The sequence below is a fragment of the Furipterus horrens genome, unplaced genomic scaffold (assembly GCF_987537825.1).
Source record: "Furipterus horrens unplaced genomic scaffold, mFurHor1.1.pri manual_scaffold_2, whole genome shotgun sequence".
Taxonomy (NCBI): domain Eukaryota; kingdom Metazoa; phylum Chordata; class Mammalia; order Chiroptera; family Furipteridae; genus Furipterus; species Furipterus horrens.
In genome coordinates, this window is record NW_028327172.1 from 119,078,449 (window position 1) to 119,093,837 (window position 15,389).

A 15,389-nucleotide genomic window follows, 5' to 3' on the forward strand; every position below is an offset into this window, starting at 1 on the left:
TGATGATGGCCATTCTGACAGGTGTAAAGTGGTATCTCATTGTGGTTTTTATTTGCATCTCTCTGATGGCTAGTGATGTTGAGCATTCTTTCATATGCCTATGGACCCTCTGCATATCCTCCTTGGAGAAGTGTTTGTTCAGGTCTTTTGCTCATTTTTTAATTGGGTTGTCTGTCTTCTTGGTGTTGAGATGTGTAAGTTCTTTATATATTTTGGAGATTAGTCCCTTGTCTGAGATATCATTGGCAAATATGTTTTCCCATATGGTTGGTTTCCTTTTCATCTTGCTAATGTTTTCTTTTGTTGAGCAGAAGCTCTTTAGTTTGATGTAGTCCCATTTGTTTATTTTTTCCTTTATTTCCCTTGCCTTAGGAGATGTATCGGTGAAAATATTGCTACGTGGGATATCTGAAATTTTCCTGCCTATGTTTTCCTCTAGGGTTTTTATGGTGTCACATCTTACTTTTAAGTCTTTGATCCATCTTGAGTTTATTCTGGTGTGTGGTGTAAGTTGGTGGTCTAGTTTCATTTTTTTGCATGTCCCTGTCCAGTTCTCCCAGCACCATTTGTTGAAGAGGCTCTTCTCACTCCATTTTATGCTCCTTCCTGCTTTGTCAAATATTAGTTTACCATATAGGCCTGGGTTTATTTTTGGGCTCTCTATTCTGTTCCATTGATCTATATGTCTGTTCTTATGCCAGGACCAGACTGTTTTGATCACAGTGGCTTTGTAGTATAGTTTGATGTCTGGTATTGCAATTCCTCCTGCTGTGTCCTTCTGTCTCAGGATTGCTTTGGCTATTCAGGATCTTTTTTGGTTCCATATAAATTTTTGAAGTATTTGTTCTAGGTCTGTAAAATATGTCATTGGTATTTTAATAGGGATTGTGTTGAATCTCTAAATTGTTTTGGGTAGTATGGACATTTTAATGATGTTGATTCTTCCCATTCATGAACATGGTATTTGCTTCCATTTATTTGTACCTTCCTTAATTTCTTTCTTCAGTGTTACGTAGATTTCTGAGTACAGGTCTTTCATCTCTTTGGTTAAGTTTATTCATGGATACATTATTTTTCTTGTTGCTTTAGTAAGTGGGATTTTTTTTTTTTTTTAGTTTCTATCTCTGATATTTTATTGATGGTGTACAGAAATGCCTTATATTTCTCTATATTTATTTTGTACCCTGCTATTTTGCCATATTTGTTTATTATGTGGAGTAGTTTTTTAGTGGAGTCTATAGGGTTTTCTATGTATACTATCATGTCATCTGCAAATAATGATAGTTTTACTTCCTTTTTCCCAATATGGATGCCTTTTATTTCTTTTTCTTGTCTGATTGCTGTGGCTAGGACTTCCAACACTATGTTGAATAGGAGTGGAGAGAATGGACATCTTTGTCTTGTTCCTGATTTCAGGGGGAATGCTTTCAGTTTTTGTCCATTGAGTATGATATTGGCTTCAGGTCTCATATATAGCCTTAATTATGTTGAGGTATGCTCCCTTTATTCTCATTTTGCTGAGTGTTCTCATCATAAATGGGTGTTGCATTTTATCAAATGATTTTTCTGCATCTATTGATACGATCATGTGATTTTTGTCTTTAATTTTGTTTAGGTGGTGTATTATATTTATTGATTTGCGAATATTAAACCATCCTTGCATCCCTGGGATGAATCCCACTTGATTGTGGTGTATGATCTTTGTAATGTGTTGCTGGATCTGGTTTGCCAATATTTTGTTGAGGATTTTTAGCATCTATGTTCATCAGTGATATTGGCCTGCAGTTTTCTTTCTTTGTTGTGTCTTGACCTTCTTTTGGAATTAGGGTAATACTGGCTTCATAGAACGATATTGGGATTTTTCCCTCTTCTTGAATTTTTTGGAATAGTTTGAGAAAGGTAGGAGTTAGTTCTTCCCTACATGTTTTGTAAAATTCACCCGTGAAGCCATCCAGTCCAGGACTTTTGTTTGTCAGGAGATTTTTGATTACGGTTTCAATTTCATTCTTTGTTATTGGTCTGTTCGGGTTTTCTTCTTCTTGATTCAGTTTTAGAAGATTATACGTTTCTAGAAATTTGTCCATTTCATCTAGGTTGCCAAATTTCTTGCCATATGGTTGTTTGCATTAATTTCTTACAATCATTTGAATTTCTGTGGTATCAGTCATGATTTCTCCTCTTTCATTTCTGATTTTGTTTATTTGGGTCTTCTCTCTTTTTTTCTTGATGAGCCTGGTTAGAGGCTTGTCGATTTTGTTTATTTTTTTTAAGAACCAACTCCTACTTTTGTTGATCTTTTGAATTGTTTGTTTAGTCTCTATGTCATTTAATTCTGCTCTAATCTTCATTTCCTTCCTTCTACTAGCCCTGGGTTCTGTTTGTTGTTGTTGTTCTAGTTCTTGTAGCTGTAGGGTTAGATTTTTTTATTTGAGATTCTTCTATCATTTTAAGGTAGGCCTGTATTGCTATGAACTTTCCTCTCAACTTGTTTTGCTGTGTCCCATAGGTTTGGGGCTGTTATGTGTTCATTATCATTAGTGTCCAGAAAATTTTTGATTTCTTCCCTGATGTCATTGTTAACCCATTCATTATTTAATATCATGTTATTCATTCTCCATGCATTTGGATGTCTTTGATTTTTTCTCTTGAGGTTGATTTCTAGTTTCAAGGCATTATGGTCTGAAAAGATGCTTGATACAATTTCAATTTTCTTGAATTTGTTGAGGCTTGTTTTGTGTCCTATCATGTGGTCTATCTTTGAAAATGTCCCATATGCATTTGAAAAGAATGTCTATTTTGCTTCTTTCGGGTGGAAAGTTCTATATATATCGATTAAGTCCATGTGGTTTAGTGTGTTGTTCAATGCCTGTATATCCTTGGTGTTTCTTTGCTTCGATGATCTATCTATTGTTGATAATGGAGTGTTGAAGTCACCTACTATGAGTGTGTTGTTGTTAATATGCTTCTTGTGGTCTTCTAGTTTTGCTTTATGTATTTGGGTGCTCCTATGTTGGGTGCATATATGTTTATCAGTGTTATATCTTCTTGATGGATTGTTCCTTTAAGTATTATGAAATGTCCTTCTTTGTCTCTTTTTATTGCCCTTGCTTTGAAACCCATTTTGTCTGCTATGAGGACTGCTACCCCAGCTTTTTTTTCATGTCTGTTTGCTTGCAATACTTTTTCCATCCCTTCACTTTCAGTCTGTGTAAATCTTTTATTTTGAAGTGTGTTTCTTGTAGACAGCACATATGTGGGTCATGTTTTCATATTCATTCTGCTACTCTATGTCTTTTAATTGGAGCATTTAATCCATTTTCATTTAAGGTTATTACTGACAGGTATTTATTCATTTCCCTTTGTACCTGTGTTCCTCTCCATCTCTCTTTTTCTTCTTTTTCTTACAGCATTCCCTTTAGCATCTCTACAGTGCTGGTTTGGTGGAGATGTATTCTTTTAGTCTTCCTTTGTCTGAGAAACTCCTTATTTCACTTTCCATTTTGAATGAGAGCCTTGCTGGGTAGAGTAGTTTTGGTTGTAGGCTTTTGTTTTTCATTGCTTGAAATATTTTCGACCATTCCCTTCTGGCTTGTAGTGTTTCTGTTGAGAAATTGGTTGATAGCTTTCTCAGAGCTCCCTTGTGTGTTATTTGCTGTTTTTCTCTTGCTGCTTTTAGGATTCTCACTTTGTCTTTGAATGTTGCCATTTTAATTATGATGTGCCTTGGAGTGGGCCTCTTTGAGAGTTCATCTTCATTGGGCCCCTCTGTGCTTCCTGGACTTGCATGACTTTTTCTCTCAACAGGTTAGGAAAATTTTCTGTCATTACTTTTTCAAACAGGTCTTCTATCCCTTGCTCCTCCTCTTCTCCTTCTTGTATCCCTATGATTCTAATGTTGTTTAGTCTCATGTTGTCCTGCAGTTCTCTTAAACTATCTTCTTTCTTTTTCAATCTTTTTTCATTTTGTTGTATTGTCTGGGAATTTTTTTCTATATTGTCCTCCAACTTACTGATCTGATCCTCTGCTTCGTTTAGCCTGCTTTTGATTGATTCTACTGTGTTCTTCAATTCATAAATTGTATTCTTCATTTCTCCCTGGTTCGTGTTAGTAGTTTCTATGTCATTTTTTATGCTGGTGTAGTTCTCTGTAAGTTCCTTGTAGCTTCCCTGAAATTCTTTGTACTTTCCGTGGAATTCCTTGTAATCTCCCTGGAGTTTGTTGTAGTTTTCTTTGAGATTGTCAAGTACATAGAGCTTCTTTATCACCATTCTTTTGAATTCCATGTCTGATAGTTGGCTTATGTCTATTCCATCTATCTCTCTTTCTGGTGATTCCTTTCATTGGGAGGTTGTTTCTGTGTCTTCCCATGTTGGATTCTTTTTGTTTGTTTTTGTTTATTAGATTTGTCTGCTTTGATTTCCCACCTTTGTGGTGTGAAATTCTTTATAGAAGACCTGGGGGATTCAGTGGTGCAGTCTCTTTGATCTCCTGAACCTGACGCTCTTGGGATGCCCTTTATGCCATTTGTTTATGTTGTCTGGTTGTATTTCAGTTACTCTTTGGTGGATCCTTCCCTCTGGCTAGTTGATTGAGGGTCACTCTGCCCACCTTGTCTTGAGTTCTTTTGTGGAGATGCTGTTAAAACATAAACACACAACACAGGCAAGAAACCCATGCCCTCAAAAATATCCCCCACCCACAATCCCACTATCGGCAGCAAATGAACCAGTATTAATATAAATGTAGAGAGGTTAAGACTATTACACTATAGGAGAAACAGATAAGAGTTGTTTTAAATGAAAGAAAGATGATTTTTGAGAGGGGAGATGATAGAATAATAATAGTAGCAAGTAGGGTCAAGGCTATGTGAGACAGTAAGTAATATTTACATTGTACGTTAAAAAAGAGAGGGAAGAATGAAGAATAAAGTGAAAAGTGGAAGTGTATAGTATTAGGTTTAAATAGCAGTTATATGCTATATGTTTAGTGTGAAACGGAGGCTAAACAAAACAGACAAACAAACTAACAAACAAAAATTAAAGAAGAAGGATAGGAGGGAGAGAAGGTAGGAAACAGATTAAAGAAAGAGTTAAAAAAGAAAGAAAAAATACAATAAAATAAATAGGAAGAGTAAAAGGGGAAGAAAACAAAAGGGAAGAGAAATAAAAGAGAAGACAAAAAGAAAAAAGAAAAAAAGAAAGAGTTTTTAGTCAATTCACCCTTTGTGCAGTTTTTTTTTTCTGGATCCACACCTGGTCAAAATTCCATGAGTTTCAAATCTTTTCTGGCTGGCTGGCTGTGAGGAGATCTGTCTGGTTTCTGTGGCTGCTTTTCTCTCACTCATGGGCCTGCTGCTACTTTCTGCTGTGAGCCACACTGAGTTGGGTCTCTCCCCCACTTGTCCTGCGGCACCCTCCAGCAATCCTCAGGCTTCTCTAGCAATGTTGTTTTACTGGCAAACCAGTGCGCATGTCCCTAGTCCCTGCCTTGGGTCCTGTCTTCACTCCTGCTCCCAAGAAGTCTCTGTGCTCCAAGCCACAGCACCAGCTGCATCCATCCCTGGCTGGCAGTGTCTCACTGTTCGCCTGTGCGCACTGCTTGCCTGCCTGGGGTCCCCACTGAGTCTGCATTTCCACCACAGCTCTCCTGTATGGGTCCTTCTCCTCGGCTTAGTTCTGCTCCTTTTTGTTTAGTGGTGCCATGATGCATGTGCCTGGGGCACAGGGTTGCCAGCCCAGATTTTCCAGCCCATGGGGGTCCCCACCTAGAATCAGTTCATACAGCTTCCCACAGTCCAGGCCACTCACTGTCCTCCCGCACTTCCGGCTATTTCAAGGAAACCTTCCCATTGTCTCCTTCTGGGATTCCGCTGGTCCCAGTGCCTATGGCAAGCGGCAGTTTCCAAGCAGATACCAGCCAATGAGCCACTCTACAGCTTCCCCTTTGGGGTGCGGTGCAGCAGCATCACTGGGCTGGGGGGACCAGCGACAGGGCTGCGGGGCCCAGCGACTCCCCTTGAGAGCGCGGGCGAGCCTTCTGCCCTTTCCACTCCGCTCCCACACTTCCTTTCCTGTTCACACTATCCGAAATCCGCACTCACTCACTCATCTCCATGTTTGTACTCCAAGCCTTTCCACAATGGGAGCAAGCAGGTAACACTACTACCTAGTCCATTGCCATTTTGGGACCTCTTCAAAGGTTCTTTGACAAGCAATATGTGGGATAGGAAATGGTCAAGATTTCACTTCAGTTTCTAGGGAAACTGAGAGGATATCTCTTAGAATGTCTTGTCTTTAAATGTTTCTTCTTTATTTTTTATTTCAAGATATTCATTTATTCAACAGAAATTAGATTGAGGAGAGGGCTATATGCAGAAGGAAAAGAAAACCCTAAAAGTCTAGAAGTTATATCCAGAAGTCAAATTTAGTAACATTTCAATTATGTTTGCATGGTCCTGAAAGTACATATCAATGACTTAAAATTATAAACTCCGCAAAAATATTAAACATTTAAATGTTTACCAGACAGTTAATGAAAGTGATCCCTTTTCATTAGGATATCGTAGCAGTCCCTAACTGACCCTTAACAGATTAAATAGTACAGATTTGGGTATCTTTCAAAGCACTTTTATAAACATTATCATTTTTGATTCTCCCAGATAGCCTACTAATTGGTAGTAAAGACGTTCTTTCTTTATAAAGTTCTCTTGTCAATGGCAAAGCCACCAGCTTCACTACATAAGATCAGAAATGTCCCGGCTGGCCAAGTGATTGGCTAATTTAAGGAGTAACAACAGATAACCCTAGGTCCCTCCTCACATGGGGTATCAACTAAAATACTTTTGCCAAACTTACATACCTGTTACAGGGTTCATCTGGGAAAGCAAAAGTAGTTCTTAATGGAGGATTTCCCTTTTTTGGAAGTTGCTTTGACTACTTCAAACCTCTCCATTTTAATTATAACTTATTTAGATTGCATGTACTATCTTTAGTGCTGTGTCTTTATCCACTGGTGTTCTATCTTGTCTTTCAAATTATGATTTTTACATTTGTATCACTATATTTTTCATCTTTATAATAATCTATGTAAATTTCTATACCCAGGTTTAAAAATTAATGGCACTAACTACAACCTTTAGTTCAACATTAAGAGGTTACATGCACCCCAATTATTTCAATAATATGACAATCAAATGTCTTTCATTCATAATTGAAGTGTTATTATTTTAATGCCCTTTCCTAAAATGAACCAGATGTATCAAAGTGTGACAGATATGACTGGGCTTCCAAGTGCATAGCTGAACAACTGCGTTAGAGAATCTGTGGGGCAAAAACTGACGATATCATTCAAATGGCAAATTAAATTAGACTTTAAATTTTCATTCCATTAATTGGGAGTAAATCTTTCTAGTTCTCTTAGTCTGTCTGACAGAGATCATTGGCAGGCTTGCAAGTATTTATGCTCAGAAGATTTTTATTACCAAATGGCCTTTAAGTTTTAAGAATCAAACCTAGGAAAAGTACTCAAATTGTAAAAAAGATAAATAATGGAGATGAGAATGCATGAAATTCTATATGTTTTATCCTCTCATTGTGTTTCTCTTTTCCAGAAGAAAAATACAAATAGAGTCAAAAGCCTTTACGATTTAGTACAAAAAGCCTTCTTCTAAATAATGATCTGTAAGTAATTAAGCATGTTGATTTAGAAGTTATTCCCAGAGTAATGAAAGTTAAAGTGACAGGATTTGATAGATTACTGTGATTAAAAAACTAAGAAAAGAGAAAAATATTGGTGAACAGAAGAGGGAGGGAAATATATAGTTATCTTATACATACAATGGTTCAGACACATTGTTAGTTGACCCATAACAAGTTATTTAATTTTCACATAAATTCATTAATTTAAAGACTTTTTTCCTTGTCATTTAACAGATGAGCAAAGGTGAGGAGATGTTCATTAATTTTCCCCAAGTCACACAACAAATATTTTATTACCGAAATGTGAACTCCGAAGCCCTTCCTACCTCCTCTATACCCACCAGCCCAGCAAAGAAAAAGAAAAAGAACAAGAAAAAAAAAAATGGCAAGGAGATTCAGAGCAAGCACCAAGAAAGCTAAAATGGCAGTGGGAGGACAGCACTGCATCACAGAAACCAGCTAATGAGCAATTCCAAGAGGGAGGAAGTGGCTTTCTGTGACAAATCTGCCTTTAAATTCCTGGTATTTAGTCAATAATAGACAGACAAGTATGTTCTATACTACAGGAATGAGTCAGAAAAAAAATAATGAGTGCTAAGAATATAGTATGCTGCTTAGAAAAATCACTTGTATCATTCTAGAAAATAGGTAGGTTTTAAAAAATTATACACATTTAATATTGGAGGACATGATGAAGAGGAGAAAGCATGTAAAGACTAGTCAGTGAGTGGAAATAATAGGCAGTGTATTGCAGGGTAATGTTTAACCACATGGACCTTGGAACCAGGATGAGTTTAAATCTTAACTCTGTACGTGGGTGATCTTGGCTAAATTACTTAACTTCTCTATACATTAGCTTCCATATCTTTAAGATGGAAATAATAACTGTGCTTACCTCACAGGGCTGTATGATAGGAGTAAATGAGTTAATATATGCAGAGCAATTAAAACAATGTCTGACACATAGTCTTATTTCAGGATTAGCCAGTCTTTGGAAAGTTGGACCATAAAGAGTGTAGGGAAGGAGAAAGTTTGAGAAATCTTGGAGATTATAGAGTCCAGAAAAAAAGAATAAGGTAGAAAAGGCTAGAGCATGTTTGTAGACATGGGGAGAAGGAGAGATTCAGAAAAAATAAAGAAAAACCAAAAGAGGCCATGGGAAAGATGAGCTCATTTGGAGGAACTGGCCTTAAAAGAGAGGAAGGATGCAAGTTCTGACAAAAGGGAAGGTGGAGAGCAGATGAGGGCAGAGAGCAGGTTTGCAAGAAGTAACAGATGAGGTGAGACAGCAAAGGCTTGATTCCAAATAATGATCTCAGTCTCTTCATTAGAGGAGGAAAAGGGAGAAGGAAGAATTTGGGGGAATAATAAAAATTTTTAGAAAAATTATTCTTGAAAATATTGTACAGCTAAAATCCATGAAGTGTGGGCTAATTCAAGTGGACTCAAGTACTAAATTTTATGACTTTCGCAACATGCAGACCAGAGCCAGATAAAATGGCCTGTAACAAGCAAGGAAGCACAGCAGTGGATCTGGTGAGAGCAAATTTCACTGCCAACCAAGCTGTACCCAGAATTCCTCCTTCTGATTGTCTAGGAACACCGTCTGTTTCTAATTAAACCAGTTTTTCTGTGAGCAGTAGTCAATCAAAACCAACGAAAACCACTTCTTATATAATTTTATTACCTGTATAGTTTTCAATTTTAACTAATTGTTAAAGTAACTACATACCAGAAAATAACTGATTTTTGTTTTTAGATCTTGTGATGTTAAAAATCTATGTGATTTAAAATAATAAACAGCTTTTTGGTGAAATATGGCAAGCTAGACATGCATATTTTTCTCTAGTCCCTCCTGAAACTCCATGAAATAAAAGAATAAGAAAGCCATAAAGTCACAAGGACAGAAGAAATGGACGATGAAATGACAGCACTGAGATATATATTTTAGAAGATAAAAACAGAAGGGTGAGTTTTAACTGACTTCACAGAGGAAAAAATTCAACAAGAAGCAAAGTGATGCTGGCTCAGAACCCCCAAAACATTGAGGGATTGAAGGTACCAAGTCCCTCTGAAGTTGGCAGGTAAAGAGTAAAACTAAAAATAAGGGAATTACTTATAAACTTATTTAGGAAACAATTAGAATCCCAGACCCTGCTCGCAAGACAATGCAGCAAGGCAAACATCCCAAATGGTAATTAGAGATTTACCTTTTGGGGACATTGAGCCAGACAGATCCTCAATTCAAGGACAGAAAGCACAAATGAATGGGGAAGTGAAGTACAGTGCTGAAGTCAGATATCCATGCTGTTCCAGCCCCCTCTCCTTGCCCCCTACATCCCCATATGGGCAGCCAGGAATACTGCCACTGTTCCCAGCTGTAGGCAAGAATAAAAAAAAAATAAAACAACCACCCAAGAGAAAAGACTGAATCACAAGCCTCACACATATACACAGGGCTTCTGATCAGTTTTTTGTATCTCATACTTTTAAAAAAGTGCTTTACACTTTTCAGTATAATATTATATAATATTTCATTTATATTATGGAAGAGCCAGAAGTTTGTCTGTTCTGTCCCATTAATACATTCCCAGTACTTAGCATAGTGCCAAGTACACATTATATGCTCTGTAAATATTTGATGAATGAATTAAGAGACTCAAGAACATCAAAAATGTTATCTTTATATTTGTAGAGTATCACTATCACTTCCAGTCAGCTATGTCTTCCAAACATCACCATACTTTGTAGCTAAATTCCACTTCGTTGCACCTCAATTTTAAACATAAAATTTACAATGGTCAATTTCTTAAAATGATTGATATAATTTTTCTTCTATTAGGGAAAATAGGTGGTTTACATCACTTTATATTTATTTGCATCTATTCTTAAATGGAAGCACAAGAGGTTTTCATTTAGAAAATGAGACAGATTACAGAGGCCAGGAGAAATGAGGTAGGCCCGCCCTCTAGTGGGCTTGAAGAGCTGAAACACTCCCCGAAATATCTAACATTCCTAAGGAAATAACTAATAAATACTTATATGTGGAATACAAAGAACAAAATAAATGAACAAATGAAATAGAAACAGACTCATAGATACAGTTGGGAGTGGGGTAAAAAGGTGAAGGAATTAAGAAGCACAAATTGGTAGTTACAAAATAGTCACAGAGATGCAGAGTACAGCAGAGGAAATATAGTGAAAATATTGTATTAACTATGTATGGTGCCAGGTGGGTACATGAAATATCAGGGGAACACTCTGTAAAGTATATGATTGTCTCACCACTGTGCTGCACACCTGAAACTAATACAAAATAATATTGAATGTAAACAGTAATTGAAAAAACATTTTTAAGAAAACCACCAATAAACCGTCCTTCCAAAGCTGTAGATTCAGGGAAAAGACACCACCGGCTGCACAGATACTGAAATCACTTCTCCTAATGACTATACAGCAATAAGTCATAGAAAGAATGGAAAAAGCAGCAGGTGTCATAGGTTGAGATGTGAAATATTACTTAGTGGCAATAACTGAGTAACTGTGCTCCCTTCCTCCCTCATAACTGCCTTCTTATTTACCACCCCTCATTACCTCCACTGTTCCTGAAAATGTGCATGTTCCTGCATGTGTGTACCATGCCCCACATGGATTGCAGTGCCTAACATTCATTGGGTCTGCAGCTTGGGTTCTATGGAAGTTTCAGATTATTTGTAGAAACATTTGGAAGTTATAGTCCAGTTAACAAACTGTTCAATAAAATATTTTCTATCCTTATACTATGCTTGCATGGCAACAAAATTTTTTACAAATGTGTTTTAAGCTATAATTTTATATGATTGAATATAAAAAATACCATAGGCAACTAAATGTAAATATGATTGTATATCTGAGCATTTTGTGATGAACCAGAATTGTTTAAATTACTATTAATAGTGACATCCCTAAGTCACACATTTTAATCTTCTGCAACAATATTTTTGTTCTTCCTACATTTTAGCAAAATCAAGAACCATGCTGTTATAATCTAAATTGTCACACAATTTGTGTTCTATTGACAGCAATGTCTAATCAGACTACTTTTTGTAAGTACTTGTAGATAGTTTCATATTTTTTTTCAATTTGGAAAAACTTCATTGTGTTGAAGCAATAGCAACAGCAATCATAAAAGAAAATCTTAAGGCAATACTTGGACTCAGAAATTAACCATAATTTTTACATCTCATGTTCAATTATTGTAATTGGATCACCTGAGTTAAATTACTTGTATCATGTAAAATATTAGAAAATATTTGAGGCAGACATGCTACATCTGCCTCCACAACAAGAAGGAATACAACTACCTCAAAACTAGAAGCAACCAGAAGTTCCTAAAAATCAAACTGCATGGAAGTCCAGCAAACAAAGATATAAAGAAGAAATACTAATCCAGACAGGTAGGAGGGGCGGAGCTAGAGTAGAGAGGATGCGGTGTGGTGGCAGCAGCAGTGGCGGCAGCGGCAGACCGACAGAAAGAGCAGTCACACGTTTTAAAAAGTCAGGAGGGACACCTGAGAAGCATTCCCAGCTCCTCACCGGACCTCGCAGCTCACAGTCCCAGCACCAAGGAAAATCAAGCCTCATTGCTTCTGACTGTGCAGACCAGTGGGGGTTGGGGTGGAGACAGAAACTGCCAGTCTCCCAGCAGAGTCTGCTTGTTTAAAGGACCCCCATGGTCCTAGAACATCCACAGACCCACCCACTCTGGGAACGACAGCCAGCGCAGCAGCTAGAGGGGTGCCAGTCCAGTGTGGAAGTGGGAGAGGTGACTGGAAAAGGGGCGAGTGCTGGGCAGGCGGCATTGTCCCCTCTCGGACCCCTGCCCCACATACAGCACCACAACGTGGTGAAACAGGTTGCCCTGTATTGACGAATCCCTAAGGCTCCACCCCTCACAACATAATAGGAACAACAGTTCTTCCTGGGATGCAGAGGCAAACAAACACAGGAGCCTGTCAAGATGACAAGACAGAGGAGTATGGCCCAAAAGGTTCCAGTGGGAGAACTAAGTGACAAGGAGATAGCCAACCTAACAGATGAGGAGATACACAACTTAACAGATGAAGAATTCAAAACACTGGTGATAAAGATGCTCACAGGCTTGACAGATATGCTTAAGTATGGCAAACACATAAGAGAAGAAGTGAAGGCTATGCTAAGTGAAATGAAGGAAAATCCACACAAAACCAATGGTGAAGGGAAGGAAACCGGGGTTCAAATCAATGATTTGGAACATAAGGAAGAAAAAAACAGTCAACCAGTGCAGAATGAGGAAGCAAGAATTGACAAAAGCGAGGAAGAAACTGAAATATTTCTAGTACTAAGAAAACAAACCCTACTTGGAATAGTTGTTATAAAAAGTAAATGAGATAAAGTAGTTAAGTGCCTAGCATGTAACCTGGCAGATAGTACTTGTTCAAGCAATGATGCCTGTTAACAGTATTTAGAAAATGGGAGTACAATTCTAAGTCAGTTAATTAAGAAATGTAATTTTGATAGCTTACAAATCTTCTTCTTTTTTTACATTTTAAAAATCACTCAAAGGAATTATTTGGTGTTGGATTATGAAAGAATTGCAAAAGAAGGGAGGTGCTCTGATTAATTTTGCTACATATAATTGTATAAATCTAAATGACTCTTAATAGTTTAAACACCCTCAGAGAATAGTAAGGCGTCAGATACAGTAACCCACAATTTCTTGCTTAACTTACTTGGTTAGAGTAAACATAGAGAGAAAAAGTAGAAAAAAATGCAGATTTACATTTAACTTTTCCCACGTATATAGAAGTAAGTCTGACCCATTTAAGTGTACAAAATACTGACTTGGCAATCCTCAGATAGTGTAGCGTATCAAGTTAGTAAAAAAATGGAATTACCATACCTGTAGAGAGACCACACTGACATTATCAAAATGGATGTGTCCATTAGGCTCTGTGACAGCTGTGTTTGCATAGCATGTCACACCATTGATGGCAGGTAACGTTTTGGGTTGAGGAGTTTTTTCTTGAGAAGGACCAAAGTCATTATTACTAAAGTGGGTATGATCATTCTACATGGAAAAATTAAAAAAGCAAAAAGAGGTTATAAGAAGGAAAAAGATGACTCCTACAGACAAGTAAAACAGAGTTTAGTGCTTTTTATCTATGAGAAAAACATTATGCCTATTCTGTGTGTACTCTAATCATTTTAGATTTATAAATTTTTCTCCCTTTAAATGCATCCTCATTTATTATCTATTGTTTATGTTTATTCATGTCAGGGTACATATAACTTCTTATTTTGTTGAATATGAATGAAATACATCTGTTACTCAATGTTAAGTTGTTAGGACTTACTCCAAATTCTACAATATAAATCAAGTGTTTCCCTTATACTTAATGTATTGACTCTTTTCTTTGTCCTTGGATTCACAAATCTAACATATGAACAATTCATGGAATTCTAAAAATAAAATTCCTTCCTTTATTTGCCCATATAAAGTACCTTTGGCAAGTAAAATATCAAAAGCTTTAAATAAAGTCCATTTACCTGACCATATGTCTTTAATAACATCTTAAGTATTCTTTCAAAAAAAAAAAGCAGGTAAAAGCCACCAAACACAGCAACTGCCTTCTCAACATAGTTGTCAATTTTGGGATCAAATCCAAATGCCTGGAGAGAAAAAGAAAAAGGAAATTCAAGTAATATAACTTTATTTCTAGAAAATAATACTAAAATCTCTCCATATCCAATTTTCACTGAAGTTCTACATCCATCTTCATATCCAGGTAATATTGGGAACTTACCTGCCAAAATTACAAAACAAAAACTCTGAAATTCCAGTAAGCCAAATGTAAAAGATGTCTTAGAAATCTCCTAACCAGAGGATACCTGGTAAACGAAACTCCGAGGATCTTATTGTTACTGAACTATAACACCTACAGCAATAAAGACCTTGAAAGAGGAAACTTTAGTAGTAAAGAAGCAGCAGTGAATGCCACATTTGTAAGATAATATTAGATCTAAGTAATGAAGATAAATGAGACTATTTACTTTCTCTAAAAGTAATATATTTGTCTATCATATCCAGAGTCAGATTTTTAAAGCAAAATGGCAAGCCACTTGGATTACTGTTTGCCCAAGAGAGATTCTCTTGAACCTAGTGGATCCTGTTAAGTCCTAAAGAGATTAAGTAAGTGAAAAATGGGGCCCAAGAATAAACAAGAGAAGATTTAAGATACCAGGTCTTTGTGCACATACACACACACACACACACACACACACACACACACAATGATGAGAATGAGAATTCATTGTTTAGAGGACATATGATAATAGCTGGAGTTTGAAATTATAAAGAGTAAAGACATTCCTAACAGACAAGAAACAAAACTTAAAATAAACAAAATAAGAGGAGAAAGCTTTACAGCATTCTAGACATTGTAAATCTTCCCTCTGAACAGCAACCTAGAAGAAAGGGTGCCCAGATTTTTGTTCTGTGTCTGTCTCTGGGTAGAGAGAGCTTACAGCCCCATCTTCATTTAAGCGACTTCACTATGCTTTTTATCTGGAGAAAAAAAAATGGCACAAAAATACCTACTTTATATATGTATCACAGAGGTTATGAAAATAAAATGAAGTAACAAGACTTTTTCCAAGAAAAAGAAATAACT

General features: G+C 36.8%; 1 protein-coding gene across 2 annotated transcripts in view; it reads right to left on the minus strand.

The window, feature by feature from the left end:
* Positions 1-15,389, minus strand: part of SLC39A8 (solute carrier family 39 member 8) — a 74,339-nt gene that overhangs the window by 23,800 nt on the left and 35,150 nt on the right. For both annotated transcript variants that reach the window (XM_090266344.1, XM_090266343.1), the window contains 2 exons: positions 14,266-14,388; positions 13,619-13,786 (listed from right to left, as the gene is read on the minus strand). In XM_090266344.1, the coding sequence (XP_090122470.1) occupies positions 13,619-13,786; positions 14,266-14,388 (291 nt within the window). The remainder of the gene's footprint in view (positions 1-13,618; positions 13,787-14,265; positions 14,389-15,389) is intronic.